The sequence below is a fragment of the Myripristis murdjan genome, chromosome 15 (genome assembly GCF_902150065.1).
Source record: "Myripristis murdjan chromosome 15, fMyrMur1.1, whole genome shotgun sequence".
Lineage (NCBI taxonomy): Eukaryota > Metazoa > Chordata > Actinopteri > Holocentriformes > Holocentridae > Myripristis > Myripristis murdjan.
In genome coordinates, this window is record NC_043994.1 from 6,788,913 (window position 1) to 6,804,362 (window position 15,450).

General features: G+C 42.8%; 1 protein-coding gene across 2 annotated transcripts in view; it reads right to left on the reverse strand.

Annotated features, from left to right (window-relative positions):
* Nucleotides 1-13,922, reverse strand: part of slc8a1b (solute carrier family 8 member 1b) — a 144,625-nt gene extending 130,703 nt beyond the window's left edge. Inside the window, exons 1-3 of one of the 2 annotated variants that reach the window (XM_030070391.1) lie at nucleotides 13,007-13,922; nucleotides 10,978-11,142; nucleotides 7,033-7,823 (exon numbers count right to left, since the gene is read on the reverse strand). In XM_030070391.1, coding sequence (XP_029926251.1) covers nucleotides 7,033-7,823; nucleotides 10,978-11,142; nucleotides 13,007-13,882 — 1,832 coding nt within the window. In that variant the 5' untranslated portion in view covers nucleotides 13,883-13,922. The remainder of the gene's footprint in view (nucleotides 1-7,032; nucleotides 7,824-10,977; nucleotides 11,143-13,006) is intronic. The other variant, XM_030070390.1, reaches the window with a different exon arrangement.
* Nucleotides 13,923-15,450: the final 1,528 nt, after the last annotated feature.

Consider the following 15,450-nt stretch of genomic DNA (forward strand, 5'->3'; position numbering starts at 1 on the left):
GTAGTAGCAGTAGCATTAGTAATAACAGCAGTAGTACCAGTAGTAGTAGTAGTAGTAGTAGTAGTAGTAGTAGTAGCAGCAGCATTAGTAATAACAGCAGTAGTACCAGTAGTAGTAGTAGTAGTAGTAGTAGTAGTAGTAGTAGTAGTAGCAGCAGCATTAGTAATAACAGCAGTAGTACCAGTAGTAGTAGTAGTAGTAGTAGTAGTAGTAGCAGCATTAGTAAAAACAGTATTAGTAGCATTAGACACAATAGCAGCAATAGTAGTAATAGCAGTAATAGTAGCAATAGTGATTTTAGTTTCAACAGTAGTGTTAGTAGTAACAGTAGCAGTACAGCAGCAGCAGCAGCAGTACTACTGTAACTGTGTGTACAGACCAATCGCAAAGCAAGTTTTTCACACAATACAATACGTAAAAAAAATCAATGCAAAGACAAGACTAGACACAAATTTGATGCAAATTTCTGCATGAGTTGACATTTTTCAACTCCGGCAAAAAAATCCTGCAACGCTAAAGTCCACTTTGCATTTGGTCTGAGCACACCATAAGACTGGCAGCAGCAGTACTAGTACTAGTCACTAGTCAAGAGGCAGCATTAGCACCAGCAAGAGAAGCAGCTATAACAGTAGTTTATAGTAGCAGTAGTCATTGCTGAAGCAGTAGTAATAGTGGTAGTGGTAGTAGTGGTACTAGTAGTAGAAATAACAATAGTAGTAGCAGTAGGAGAAGGTGCAGTAGTAGTAGTAGCAGTAGCAGCAATATATTAACAACAGTAGTGGCAGTGGTTTTAGTAGCAGCAGTAGTAGTACTGGCAGTAGTAGTGGAAGCAGTACTCGTCACAGTAGCAGCAGTAGTGTGAGTAGAAGCTCAGCAGGAGCAGCATCAGGCCTGTTCAGCCGCCTAAGTCAACTTTTTAATGCAACATCAAATGAAAAAGAGAAGCACCTCCTATATACAGGAGGGTGAAAATGCAGCACTTCTGCGCTGTACTGGCTATGCTGTGGTTCTTTCATGCATTAAGAACACGAGGTGGACTGAAGAGTGCACACACACACACACACACACACACACACACACACACACACACACACACACACACGCTCACACACACAAATGTGGAGAAGACCTGGAATTTTCTGTGACATACTGAGCTGAAGACAGCGCAGACAGCTGAGAGGTCCACAGCTCTCAGCAAGGTCAAATTATCTCTGAGCCTGTCTCTCTTCAACTTACACACACACACACACACACACACATACACACACACATACACACACACACATACACTCCTATCTCAAACAGAGCAAACCAGACAAGCCCTCGCGAACAATTCTGGAGACAAATTGCACGGGGCTTCTCACAGACAGAGAGAAGGAGAGAGGCGCAGAACGAGAGAACGCGGGGAAAAAGGACAGAGGCTGAGGAAAAGTCCAACAAGAAGTAAGGGAGGTCTAAAGTCCTGTCTGTCTCTACTTCTCCCCCTATCTTTCTCTCCGCTCCCTTCTGTTTCTCATTTCATCAGCCTCTCCATTTACAATTCATCTCTCCATGCCTACCCTGCCTCCGCCGTCTTCTCTCCCTCCCGCCTTCCCTTTCCCTCTCTCAGAGAAATGGAATCAGGGTAGAGTTAGCCTGAAGGCAATCCTATTTAGATCAGCTATTTTGCAATTCCTTCTGCAGCCAAAGTGTCCTCCGCTGTTCCCTGTAGGGAGATGCTCATGGCCCGGGTGGCTGCTTATTGGTATGTGTATTTCTGCGCGTGTGTGAGTGTGCACATTATGGCTGAGGCATTTAACTTGCGTCTGTGCCATGTGCCATGTGAAGCTACGGTGGCTTTGGCTGCATCCACACGAAGCCGGGTGAATTTAAAAAGAGCACACTCGCGTCGTTTGCTTTCCATCCACACCGTTTTCGAACGGTGTCCTGTCCACACTGATATGCTCAACACAGTGCAGAAACACAGTGACATGACCTATGTGATGTTTCTGCTCTTTGCGGAGGTGTAATATTAGCCAGTGTAAGCAGATCAGCGGCAGTAACTTCACTGAATGCACGAAGCGCCAGCAGGATGTCAAAATCAAGACACAAAACAGACAAAAGCAAACAGTTTCCTTTTGGAAATGAGACCCTGGGGTTTTTTACCTGTATAAATAAAGGTTAAAATAAAAAAATAAATAAATAAATAAAATCATACCTCTTTGCCTTGACAGACATTGAAGTAACAAACGAGTAAAACACAAGTCTACAATTTAACATGTTGGCTACTGCCTCGGTGCAATCACAGGAGCAATTTGAAAGTTCTTTGTTTTTCCTTCAGTAAAACACGACCGGTGTATTATTTATCCCCTTTTGACGGCGCACTTCAACATGCCTTGTTAGTGTGGACAGAAAGCCAAAATGGAGAAAATAGGAGTTTCAAATTTATGTATCATGTATTTATGTGTCAAATTCATCTATCATGGACATATCATGGCTATTGTTGCTGGATGCTAAAACAGTTAAATAAATTAGTCACTTCTTGTCTTGTGGATGTCAAATAGATAGGAATAAAACAGTATAAATTTAGGCCAAAAGACATGAATTAGATATAAGAATAAGAGAAACAAGAATACTGTTGTGTACCATGATGCATCATACACACATCATTTCACTGTCGGCAGGAAATGTCTGCAGCACTGCCCCCTACAGGCTGAAACGTTCATGCATGGGTGTGGCACGACTGGCCACATCCAATCAATTCTGTAGCCACCAGTACTTTGCTGTTGACAGTGAAAAACACCTGCTGCCACACCACTGACTGGGTGTGGCCACAAGTGCAACATTCCTAAAAGTGTATTATTTATTCAGTAGTTTATGATTTATTTACTTTTAGTGCTCGGTTGTTCTTAACAGTTCTACGGCTCACGTGCATGCACACATTCCACAAGGTGGAGCGGCAGGAAGGATTTCAAAAAATGTCTGAACACATTCTGTTGCGGGGATCAAACCTGTGACCTTCTGATTTCATCTCCTCACCCACTTGCAGATATAGGCATGATACACATTCTTTCCTGCACAGAGTGGTTGATTACTGTCATGCTGCTGCTCCGCCTCTGAAAGGAAGTGGTGTTGCCCTTAACGTCAGAGAAACACACTCGCCTGATACACACATGCACGTACAGACTCGCCACGACAGCCAGCAGGACAGTCCATCATTTGATTTGGACAAAGTGTGATTAAAACCCACTTAGCCCTGGCCGTGAGAGCTATAGGCTATGGAAACTATGCGGTCTGCCACAGACTGAAGAGGCCAGACCTGGAGACATCTGCTTCAAATCTGACCAAAAACAGGAGCGCGCGCGACACAGAGTCAGTCGGGGAGATAGAGAGACGATGAAAAAATTTTTGTTTTAAACACGGCTGCTACTAACACAGCGTCGCTCCAATTCATTCAGCAGGACAGCGCACTTTGTTTCATTGCATTACACCCCTCCTGCCGCCTCACAAACCACTTGAACCATTTTCAAACAAGCCTTGCGCCTTCGCCTTGGTTTCCAAGGCGAAGAGCTGCAGCTAACAACTGACTGGTGCCAGATGAACCAGACAGAAGTGTTCATCTCCTCTCTGCTGCACATTCAAACCTCGCTTGGACTGGAGATGGTCAGTCTAGGGTTATGGGTTTTTGTAAACTAACACTGACAAGGATATTTTGGACGGAGGCCGCTGATAGCCCACTTTGTGCGCCATTATTAAAAATCACAAAAGCATCCAGTGTCTCCTGTGTACTTTTATTCTTCACAGAATTGATAAGCATCTGAAACGGCATTTAGACCACCATGGGACACTAAAGCCATCCTTTAAAAGTCATGCTAATGAAATTCTACTGGGTGGATTAGCAGCTTCTTAAGGCAGACTGGTGAGGCAGGTTTTCTGGACTGCCATCACATCCTCACCACCATATCAGCAGTGGATCACACTCACTGGCTGACTATTAATAAAATGAAAGTATCAGCTCTCGATGTCACAGCAAACCAGTCCAACTGCAAGTCAGGGATGACTTCCTGAGATGTTTTCAGACAAACTGAACGGGTTGGGTAAAGAGGTCACCAGAGAAGAGGTGAATTTTAGTATAAACTCTGATTCAAAATGGTGGATTTTGCTACACAACTATTACAAGTGAGTGGCTTTAGTGTTGTTGAACGTGGATTGAACCTGGGACCTGCAACCAATGGGCTACGTCGCCACCCCTCAAAATTACCATAAACCTCATAGGACACATAAAGACAATATTCAGTATCTTCAGGTAAATCATTTGGAGAAATTTATATGGAAAAAAAGGTAAAGTATTTGAGACACGGTGTGCTGTGGGTGATTCTTTCAACTTCAGCATTTCAAGATGACTCAAATGGAATGAATTATTACTTTCACACTTTGCTGGAAAATTTAGGCTATGACTGGTTAAGATGTTCTAGCAGACACTTAAGAAGGAAACTATCAATTATTTCTCTTCACATGCTAGTTTTTAAATGTAGCTCGCTGCTAAAACAGTCCAAGTGGCTGGTGAATTGTACGATTTATTGACCACAGCGGCCTGTGAATAAATAAAGTTAAACTTCCTGCCCCAGCTGTGACAATGCAGGAAACTGCTGACAGTTTCACTGGGACAACTGTTTTCCATATAGGACTCTTTTTTTCACACAGTTTCAGCCGGGCTATCCGATTGGTCCAAGATGTGTTCCGAGCGTGCTGACAGTTTCCATAAAGCACATGGCCGCGGCTCGTATGTGTGTATCAGCGTCAAACCATAAAATGGCCATCTGTTGAAAGCTGTGAAGTTTATGGTATTCCCACTAAAGCTACAAGCTCCGCGGGCCTGCCGGCCACCGCGCTGGAGCTTTACTGCAAACAGTAATTTGCACAGACATTGTGAACACGCCCACCAAGCTGCGTGTGTGTTTGCGTGTGTGTGTGTGTGTGTGCGTGTGTGACAGAGAGAGAGAGAGAGCGAGATAGAGAGAGGTCAGTAGTCCACTTTATTGAGTGTTTTACGGAAAACAACCCCCGCCCCCCCATCTCTCTCTCCCTCTGTGTGTGTGTGTGTGTGTGTGTGTGCGTGTGTGTGTCAAAACAGGTTAAAAATATTTCAGCTTTCAGCAAATCAGCACTATGCTCGTAGCAGGTTTTCAACAGCTTTACATGATGACAACAAAAGGCACAACCAACAGTTTGCACCAGCATCTGTTTAGTGTCTCACTACAAATAAAGGACAATTTCAAAAGCGATTAACAACAGCCAATCACTGAGCAACCATGTCACCTAAAAAAACTGTGTCGCTAATACTAGCCACCGTAACTACCACAATGAACCAAATGAATATACTGGCACACAGTAAGCTCTATTAAAGGGACAACTTGCATTGCTGGATCTATTTAGTACAATATTAGGTGATGGCTATATTTTCATTACATAAGAAATACATATGAAGCTCTGCACACCACATTAGGATTATAGGCTCTGCATCCACTCATACATTAAACAAGTGGTCATTTTAGTCACTAAAGCACTGTAATACCACCCAGTGAGCAATTCTAATAACAATATAGGCATTTAGCTGATGCCCGTATCCAGGGCCCTTTTTAGTCAGTGCAATATTAACCCTTTGGCGCATAGCGGTCACTACAGTGGACAGCTGTTTAAAGTCATTTTCTCCTAAATGCAATGGTTTCTATGGTGGAATTGCATATCAACTGTTAGAATGCTCTCTGCTGCTCCCCCCCATTGAGGTTTCTGCAGAGACTGTCTGTTCTTGTTGCTGAAAACATATTAATACTAGTATAATGGCATGGTAATACCAGTCCTGCATCCTTAAAGAAGTATGGAGACTCACAAAAGTGTTCATGCCCTAAGAAGAGTAAAAACACACAAAAAAATCTTGACTCATGCTTTCATAATTCATACATCAAAGGGTTAAAGTCAACTATTGAGTCAACATTATTGCACCCATAAGCAAGAGTTGCCTACTAGTGATCTCATACAGAAGTGGCAAGTAACTCCCTTTTATCTGCCATAATGCCACAGTTCAATTCCCCAAATTCACTAGTCACTTTCACTATTGTACCGGTAAATTAGATTTTCAGAATACAATAGGACATCCAAATTGTTTTTCAGGGACCACAGCAGCTGATTGTGTGCACAACGACCAGTGTGGTAAAAAGCCTCCTAATATGTGGCCGAATAGCGATCCCAGCCCTGAACATGAGTCACCATCAGATAATAAGGACTCTCTGCGTCCAGCTAAGAGCAGTTTTGAACTGTGGCTGCGGCATTTCACAGCGGGGAACCTTAAATGGACTTTCAAGTTCTCTCCACACAGGAAAGACCAAAAAAAAAAAGCCTTCAGTCAGCTGCGTGAGTTGCTTCTCTGGAGCCTTCACACACAGCACATAAAGCCACCAAAAAGGGCGAGTAGCATTATTTCTTAAGATCTTTGTATATCCAGGGAGGCTGTCTGAGTGCACATCGCCCTCCTCCCCAGCAGTACATTCATCCAGTGCAACGCATTCCTACCTGGGAGCTCACCAGCATAACCACATTCTTCTACTGAAACTGACTGAGCGGATTGTACGCTAACAAACCAAGAGCCGTCGCAGCAGACAAAACAGCACAGCAAAGTCCACAGCAAAGTGAAAAAACAAAGATAAATGAAGAGATTGAAGAAGACAAAGGAGAGAATAAGCACATGAATGCATCTGAAAAGATCAAGTATAGAGGGTGTTGGAGGGTTGATGGTTTCGTTGAATCTTCACAGCAGGACGAGCAGTCCACCACACCGACCACTGTGACCACCACACCACACTCAGACACACACTCATTTTTCCACATCATTAGCTATAACATCAGCAATATGACAATACCATGCATTCCAAATATGACAAATAATATCTGGCAAGTAAAAGAAACATGCAGAGATTATGATGAAGCTGAACATTATTATAACATCTGGCATTAGGATTGTAACGTTCAGAGAGATAGATAGAGAGATAGACTCACAAGATCTCGTCGTTCTGAAACTCCAGGATGCCGTGACAGTCTTCAAAGTCCTCTCCGCCACCTCGAGCCGTTCCCTCCACCGTCTTGTACGGCAGCATGACCACACCGCGAGCACCCGAGGTTCTGAGCACCTTCACCTCCATGGTGCCGACGCTCTCGCTCACATGGTATACAGGCTCCTCAAACGTAAAGATACCGGCATGGTCATCATCAAAGATGGTAACGGTCGCCGTAGAGGGCAGGCCGAGGCAGGCCACCGAGTCCACGTGATTGGCAGACTCTGCATCCTCAGGCTCCTCGCCTTCTGATGTCAGCACCTTGACATTGGAAAGGTGAATCAGGAAGTTCTCATCCTCCTCGAAGATGTCGTCGTCAATGATGCCAACGCGGATCTCTTTCACGGTCTCACCAGGCTTGAAAACCACCACACCTTCTGTGAACTCGTAGTCCGAGCCGGCGTTGGCGGTGCCGTCCTCCGTCCGGAACTCCACCGAAACTGTCTTGCCCAGGTCACCACCACGCCGCATAACATTCACCGCCACCGTGCCGCAGTTCTCCAGGCACTGATAGGAACTGGGCTCAAAGAAGATCTTGGAGATGGGGTCATTTTCACCGGCGTCAGAACGAACTTCGTGCATGCTGACGGCCTTTCGTGCTTGGTCAGCTGCGTGTTTCTTTAGGATGTTGCCAGCACCTGTCATCAGCCGAGTGGCCTGGCATCGGTAGAAAGCCCGGCTCTTCTGCTGCTGGCTCAGGACCTGGTAATTGGCAAGCTCAATGAGCTGCTCCACCTGGATCACAAACAGAAATATACACACAAATAGAGTAAGACAAAATTACCTCATAGTTATCCAGCATGATTAGTTGAGCTGGTAGTTGGCTTAACTTACAGGAGACTCATTCAACTGTGAAAACTGGATTCTTGTATATAGACTGGAGTCTATATACAAGATCTACAAGATCTATAAGAATATCTTTGGCCAGCTCCAGGGGGCTACACAGAGTGCTAAAACTGGGACAGAGTAAAATGAACAGTGGTCAGTGGGAACTTCCCAGAAAACCAGCTCTCTGAATGCTCAGAACATATGCATTTCTATGCGCTACGATTAGTGAAATCTGTAACCATTTACAATTTTTTTGCCAATGCTTATGCGACCAGTCAATAGCACATAGTGTTAGTGATAGTGGAAACCACCATAAAAAGATCAATTTCTTATCGGTTTTCATTATAAATATTGGGACATGTAGGCCTAGCAATGACAGTTATAGTCCAGTTACTAGTAAATGCTTGGAATCCAACATAGCGATCATTTTAAAGCATTTACCTTAAAACTGGCCACCATACATGCTGTTTGGAAAGTGCTCAGCACTGCCTCTGATGGCCAAACATCTGTACTGCACTCTTATTCTGTCTCACAGCAGTTAGTGGCGGTGGTTTGGCTTGAAACTATCTTAGGCAAATTAAACGATTGTGACAATCTTCTCTAAATCATCAAGCTCTGCTAAAGTCCCCTCAGGCTGACAATGTAATATGGAGCTCATACCAAATATGAATTAAGCTACTCCCCCAGGCCATTGGTGAAAATGAAAAATGTTTTCTTAATCAACTTGTCTAGTTAAATAAGAGCTTGCCTAGTGAATTAAGTGTTTCCATTGAACCTGTCTGGCTAAATAAGGTTTAAAGTCAGTTAGGTATTGCATGAAACTGAAGTGGAATACTGTCAATAGTGTCAAGACACAGGTTTCACTGAAGGGTGTTCACTAAGGGGTCAGTGAATGTGTTTATTAAGGGCTTACGAGGTTGTTTGCAAAGTACCACATAATGTAATGTAGTGAGTAGCAAAATCATCCTTCACCAGGCAATGTACTTGCAATACCAAGGTTTCCAATTCAAAATATGATTATAAGGACAAAGAAAAAGACAGCTGGTTCACTGGGGCTTTTGTTAATTCATGAAGAGACATCAGCAACACCTGTTTTAGACTTTATTTAGAGTTGCTGCTTCTCTTTGCACTTTTGGTTTCTTATATCTTTTTTAGTGATGAACCTTGTACAAATAATAGGAAAAGCACTGACTAGAATGCATACAGATGGAGTATCCTGAATACTCTATCACTATATAAGCTTTTTCATTAAATGCAACCTTTTTCATAGCCCTCTGAGCAAGAGTGCCTAGAGGTATAAGACTAGATTCAAATTCTATTCTTCATTTTAATATCTTCCATTCAAGGGAGTTTCCAAGGCAATTTTGATTAAAACATTTTGCTGTGCTATAATATCATATTGTGAACCTCGAAGTTGAAGTGACTTGACCTCCTCTTGCATGTCATCATCTGCCTGCTTTGATGGGGTGTCAAACTGGTGCCATGGAGGGCCAAGATGCTGCAGGTTTTCATTCCAAACAAAAACTGTACCAGCTGATTTCACTGATTGGTTCCTCCTCTCTGCTTGAAGGTGAGGTAATCAGTGAAATCGCCTGGTTGAGTTTTTGTTTGGAATGAAAACCTGCAGCCTCTCGGCCCTCCATGGCACCAGTTTGACACCCCTGGTTTAAGGGATTCATTTTTGCACCAATGCCACCAAAACAAACTCTACTCAAAGTCATCCTTCTGACTTGGCGTACAGTGTGGTCAGTCATCCCTGACAGTAACTAATTCATACAAGGTGGCACAATAAAGAATAAACAAAGACAGTGGGTACATAAATCTGTTGTTCCTTACAAAGAAAAAAACAAGAAGATTGACAGCTGTAAGTGAGAACGAGGTGTCACATTTCTGCTGGCCTCTCTCAATAAATACTTTGATTCGTCTCATGGTTGGAACAGGAGTGTCTGTGTTTAACAGTTTATTTACATATTGATTTAATCACTTACTTGCTTGCTTATTTTCTTGTGCATTTTTTTTTCTTTTTTAAAAAATGCAAATTATCATATTAAGCTGGGAGGTTGTGATGAGACCTTGGCTGCATTCATGAAGCTGATTACCATAATCACTGTGATAATGGAGGCAAATAGAGAATGCGTCATCTCTTGCTGCTTGTGTTTTCATTTTATTTCATTTCTCAGAAAAACGCTAACTATTCCAACAGCAACAACAGCACATTTTTTTATGGTTTACAGTCCATTTTAATGTATGTGATGTCTTGCTGACTTTATGCTATATTTGCCAGGGCTACAACTCCATAAGTTCAATTAAACTGTTGTGGTAAGATTCATAGAGTCATATGTTGTAGTAGATATTACTGAGCACAGAATCACTGCGATGTGTTAATAATGAAAAGGTTCCAGCTTCTTGTCAAAAACAGCACAGAAATTAAAAATGTAGAATTTAAAATCATTCCACCCATGAACTTTTACCCTTTTCAAAAATACTACTGCTGATAATAATAATTTCCCTCTTGCACGTCAACCCTGTGAATTTCTGGGCCTACCTTTTTATCGAATTTTCCTTTAATTGCATGTGCACTTTCAGGCCAATCATAGCAGTTTTTCTATGTCGTGTTGTGTCTGACTATCTTTTTAATTTTATGCTGTGTTTAATGTGCCCAAAATTGAACAGTCCCATCGGGGATTAATAAAGTTGTATTTTATTATAAATTACCCATCAAATTGTTGTTTATACTCTGGTTGCAGTAGTTTTATTTCTTATTGTTTTATACATTCTAAATTTTCTATGTGGACCCCAGGAAGACTTGCAACTACTTGTGGAAGCTACTGGGGAACCGATTAAGATCAAGTCCATCTACAACTTAAATTCATATTCAAACAATCAAAACAACTGATAATGAGAGCTTTTTAAGTAGCACAAATTTGACTATTTAGTTGGGAAAAAAAAAACCTGTAATCTCCGATTTGACCCTTTTTCACCTGGGCCCTCTGGGTCCCAATTAAAAAAGCACACACCACCCCTGCTCTGCCACAGCTGGCTGCCTGCTCGTGCTACCCACCTCTTTGTCAGGATGTTTCTGTTTGAGCTCCTTCAGGATCTTGGCCATGTCTCTGCGGGTCTCCTCCTCGTCCAGATCCTTCTCATCCAGGTCCAAACCCAGAGGGCCGTCCAGGAAGTCCACACCATGAGAGTTCAGCATCTTCCCGTCCATCTCGATGTCCACCTTTGGATGGCAAAGGAGACAGTTTGTGCATGTCGAACCACTGACGGATAAATTTTACAGCTCCATCTCCTTAGGAAGTCTAGCTCCGTCATAAAGTTCAATAGAATTGGCTACACACAAATTATGGCTAAACATGTAACAATCCGGCTAGAAAGAGATATCAAAAACAAGATGGTGGCACAAAAAAGAGATTTTGACAAATACTTTCTTTCTTTTGAAGAGATAATAATATATTTTTGGCAACTGCTCTGAGCGAACATTAAGAATATGAAAATAGCAATCAGGGCTGAAGTCTTTCAGTGAGGTAAAAATGTTTTCATCATTGTGCGGATTATTTCTCCTACTATTATTTCTGCTCAAACCAGCATCTGACTTGACCTTTTTGCACTGAGTGCCACATTCTTGCCACAGTATAATTAGCAGCTCAAAACTGTATTATAATCTGCTTCCTCTATTATGTACAAGCATAATTGAGTTAACGGAAAATTGAAAAAATAACTGTGTTTATTTAGAATCTATTCACCTCATCTTGTCTAGTAAGATGTTAAAGTACAATATCATTAGGCCTCATTTCAGTGTGAACCTGTGGGGTTTTAATCCCAGTCCAATTAATCGCTTTCTTTCTTTCCTCTCCATCACGCTCGTCACCTTTTAATGAATGTCACTGACATGTTTTCTATCAATTCATTCAGATAATTTGCTCCATGGAGGAAAATATAATCAGTGAAGTGTCATTCAGCCTCTCACTAACTTTTAAGACAGTGCACTGCATTTTATAAGTTTGTCCTCTTTGAGTCTGTCTTTACAGTGACATGGTTTTTGATTGATTCATTATAGTATCAAAAATGAGTCCCTTTAAAGGAAAATGTGGAAAAAGAGGCACTTTCTAAACTGATTGTGTGGTGAATGAATTCACCCCAAGCCTCAATACGGGTAATTAAATTAGACTTGTGCAGTGCTCTCCATAGAGCACCAAAAAGGGCATCAGATAACAGTCAAAAACAGGAAAATTTAAAAATGACAGGGGAGTGGGTCTATGCCTGCTTGTGTGTATACGAGAACAAAGTTATTAGCATGCCTCATGGACTGAGTCTAACTTGGCAGAATTCCATTTAGTAATACAGATAATTGTTTTAGATACACATTACCCATGAACTCACTTCCTCCTACATAACAGCTCCTTAATCTGTTCTTTTCCCTTTTTTTAAATTTCTGGATGAGGACAGCCTAATTAATTTCTAGTGATTCACTATTCTCTAACCAGTACGCCTTTGGAAAAGAGACAACTTCCAGCAGGACTATTAGATTCTTTACAAATTACTAATGAAGGATTTTTTTTTTTTTTTTTTTTTTTTTTTTTTTGGCTTGTGAAATTACATTTGGAGAATCTAGTTGAGAAGTGGTCCAAAAATAGCAGCATCATCTTCATCATCATTATCATATTTAACAGTGTTTCATCATTGTCATCATCATCATCACGAAGCAATTTCGAGGAGGATGAGGGGAGGGTGGTGATATAAAATATACATGTTGAAATGATACGCCTGTTTTTCAGCTAAAAGTCAATACATTTGGTCATGGTAGATTGAATAGTAGTAGATTTCAAAAATAGGAGTACAGTTGGTAATAGTACCAGTGGGGAAGTGGCAATTGTAGTAGTTGTTAGTGGTAGTAGTAGTGGAAGGTTAGTAATAGTAGCAGTTTTTGCATTAGTGGTGGAAGTAGGAGGGATAGTAGAATTCGTTATGGCAGAAGTAGTAGGGATAGTTATTGTAGTAGTGGCAATTGTATTAGTAGCAGTTGAAGTAGTAGAAGAAAATTGTAGGCCTACTATTTGAAGTAGTACTGTTTCCTCTGGGAATACCTTGGAGGGAAGTGGACGATCGCCCTCAGTCTCGATGATCATACCACGCTGCTTGCCGGCCCGGTAGCGTTTGTACACATACTTATAGAAGAGCAGGCGGCGGTCGGCCACCCAGGCGAACACCACACAGATGGGGAAGAAGAAGAGCGTAAGAAGCCCCTCCCACACCTGCACCACACCTGGCGAGATCACAGCCAGGATCAGGTAAAGCCAAATGTAGGCGAAGATACTCCAGGTGGCCGTGACGAAGAAGACGCGGAGGTGCTTAACCTTCCTCGTCTCGCCATCGGGCACCACGTAGACGCAAATCCCAATAATGACAAACATGTTGAAGGCTGCCGAGCCCACAATGGTGGAGGGGCCCAGCGCACCGGCGTCGAACCCGTGACCCACAACCTCGATTACGGACAGCAGGATCTCGGGCGCCGAGGAGCCCAGCGCCATGAGAGTGAGGTTGGAGACGGTCTCGTTCCAGATCCGGACGGTGGTGGTGGTGGTTTCCCCGTTGGGTTTCTTGATGGTGATCTCCTTCTCCTGCGAGGTGATGACCTCGATGGATGCCATGAAGCGATCAGCGATGATCGACACGCCCAGGAACATGTAGACCAGAGCCACGAAATAAACCGTCGCCCGGGCAACCTTGTCACCAAACGATGGGTTTTGCGGCTCCCAAACAGGGAGGAGTACCCCCTTGGAGCACACCTCAGCTTCGCCACAGGAGCTGTGATTGGCGGGGACAGCGGGAACAGAACCGGCCACACTCGGCTCAGGGGGCGCACCGGCGGACGAGGGTTGGAGCTTGAGGAGGAGAATGACCGTGATGACTGCTAGCCTCAGGGCAGGGGACAAGAAGGAGGAGTGATCCCAGCGTCCCATGTTGATCGGAATGATGAGGGTGGTGACTGATGAGGATGTTGAACCTGAAGAGACAAGAGAAGAGACAAGGGTTAAAATACACCAGTCCAAAACCTGTTGAATGGTTTTAATAAAGGCTCATAATGTGGTGGTCCTGACCACCCGCTATCCGCTTTCCCTAAAGTTTGGGCTGTTAGGAGAGCGCGCCCAGGCGGCTTCAATGCGCGCCCCGACGGAGCCTCGCCACGCACACGGTCGGACTGATACCGGGACGCCACCGGAATGGACTGAGTATATTACTCATATAGACTGTTTAGAGGAAAGACTGTTTTAATTGGACACTTACCCCAGCACGTTTTATTGTTTTATCATAAGCCAGCAGCTGTGCTATATTTTTATTATTATTTTAATATTGTATTTGCCCAATCTACCTTGTCAATAAATTAGTTTACACATAGTTCCACCTCTGCCTCTTGTGTGTGGTGTGTGACCCGGGGATTTTACTCAATCAGTACAACCTTGTGACACGTCCACTTGGACACATGTGGCTCCACCTCCCGAATTAACTCGCCTATAATATAATATATCATATGTATATATATATATAGCCAACTTGCTTTAGCCTCAGTAGAAGCCCTGAGAAAATCTACCTCCCTCTCTCCATCGCGGGTTTAGGATTTAGGATTTAGGATAGCGCATCCTGCCCTTAAAGGCAATGGCACCTGGCACACTGGTTGGTTTAACTGGCGTAACGCCCAAAACACGCCTATTCATAATATAGCGGGTAGCGCAGGTGTTTTGCGGATAGCGGGAGGTGCACAAGATAGCAATTTTACGGGGGAACGCCTCTTCCTAAATCCTAAATCCGCAGATAGCGGGTTTAGGGAGTCTGGCGCAAGATAGGGCCCCTTATCTCATTAATGGGGATGTTTACTTCTTTGTCTCCCCTTTAATTTATTATTTCCACAGTCTTCAATCTTTTCACTGTGCCCAAAGTAGCATTAGTAACCACGACACCATTTGTCAATTAATCAGTTCGTCGAACAGAATTAACTGATTTAATTTCAGTCATGCATTCAGTGTTTCCAAGTAATTATAAACATCTGATGGTTAAAATTTGCTTGCTTTTCTCTATTCCATCTCAATAAAATATTTTTGGGGGTGCTGGTCAGACAAGGCAACCACTCTTGCTCTGCTCTGGTAACTTGTAATGAACACCTGCCATTGTTCTTGACATTTTACAAACTAAACGATCAATTGAAAAAATAATCAGTTGGCTAACTAATACTGAAAATAATGACTTGCCATAAATGCTCCAATAAAACATTCAATAATTAAAGAACTGCTTGGATGGCTGAGGAGATAAGTAGAAGACACTCAATCTCAAGCTTGTTTTGTGTGATGCTTCAGTTTCTTTCATTTGTGAAAGGAGAAATGGGATGACTGCATGTAATTCCATTTCTCACTGTAGGCTTATCAGCCATGTAGCTGCTCAGTAGTCCAGGAGTCCGTGTTATATAGTAACTGAAAAAAAAATGCTAGAGGAGCCTATATGTTTGAAGTAAGATGTTTGCTTAGCTGTAAAAGAC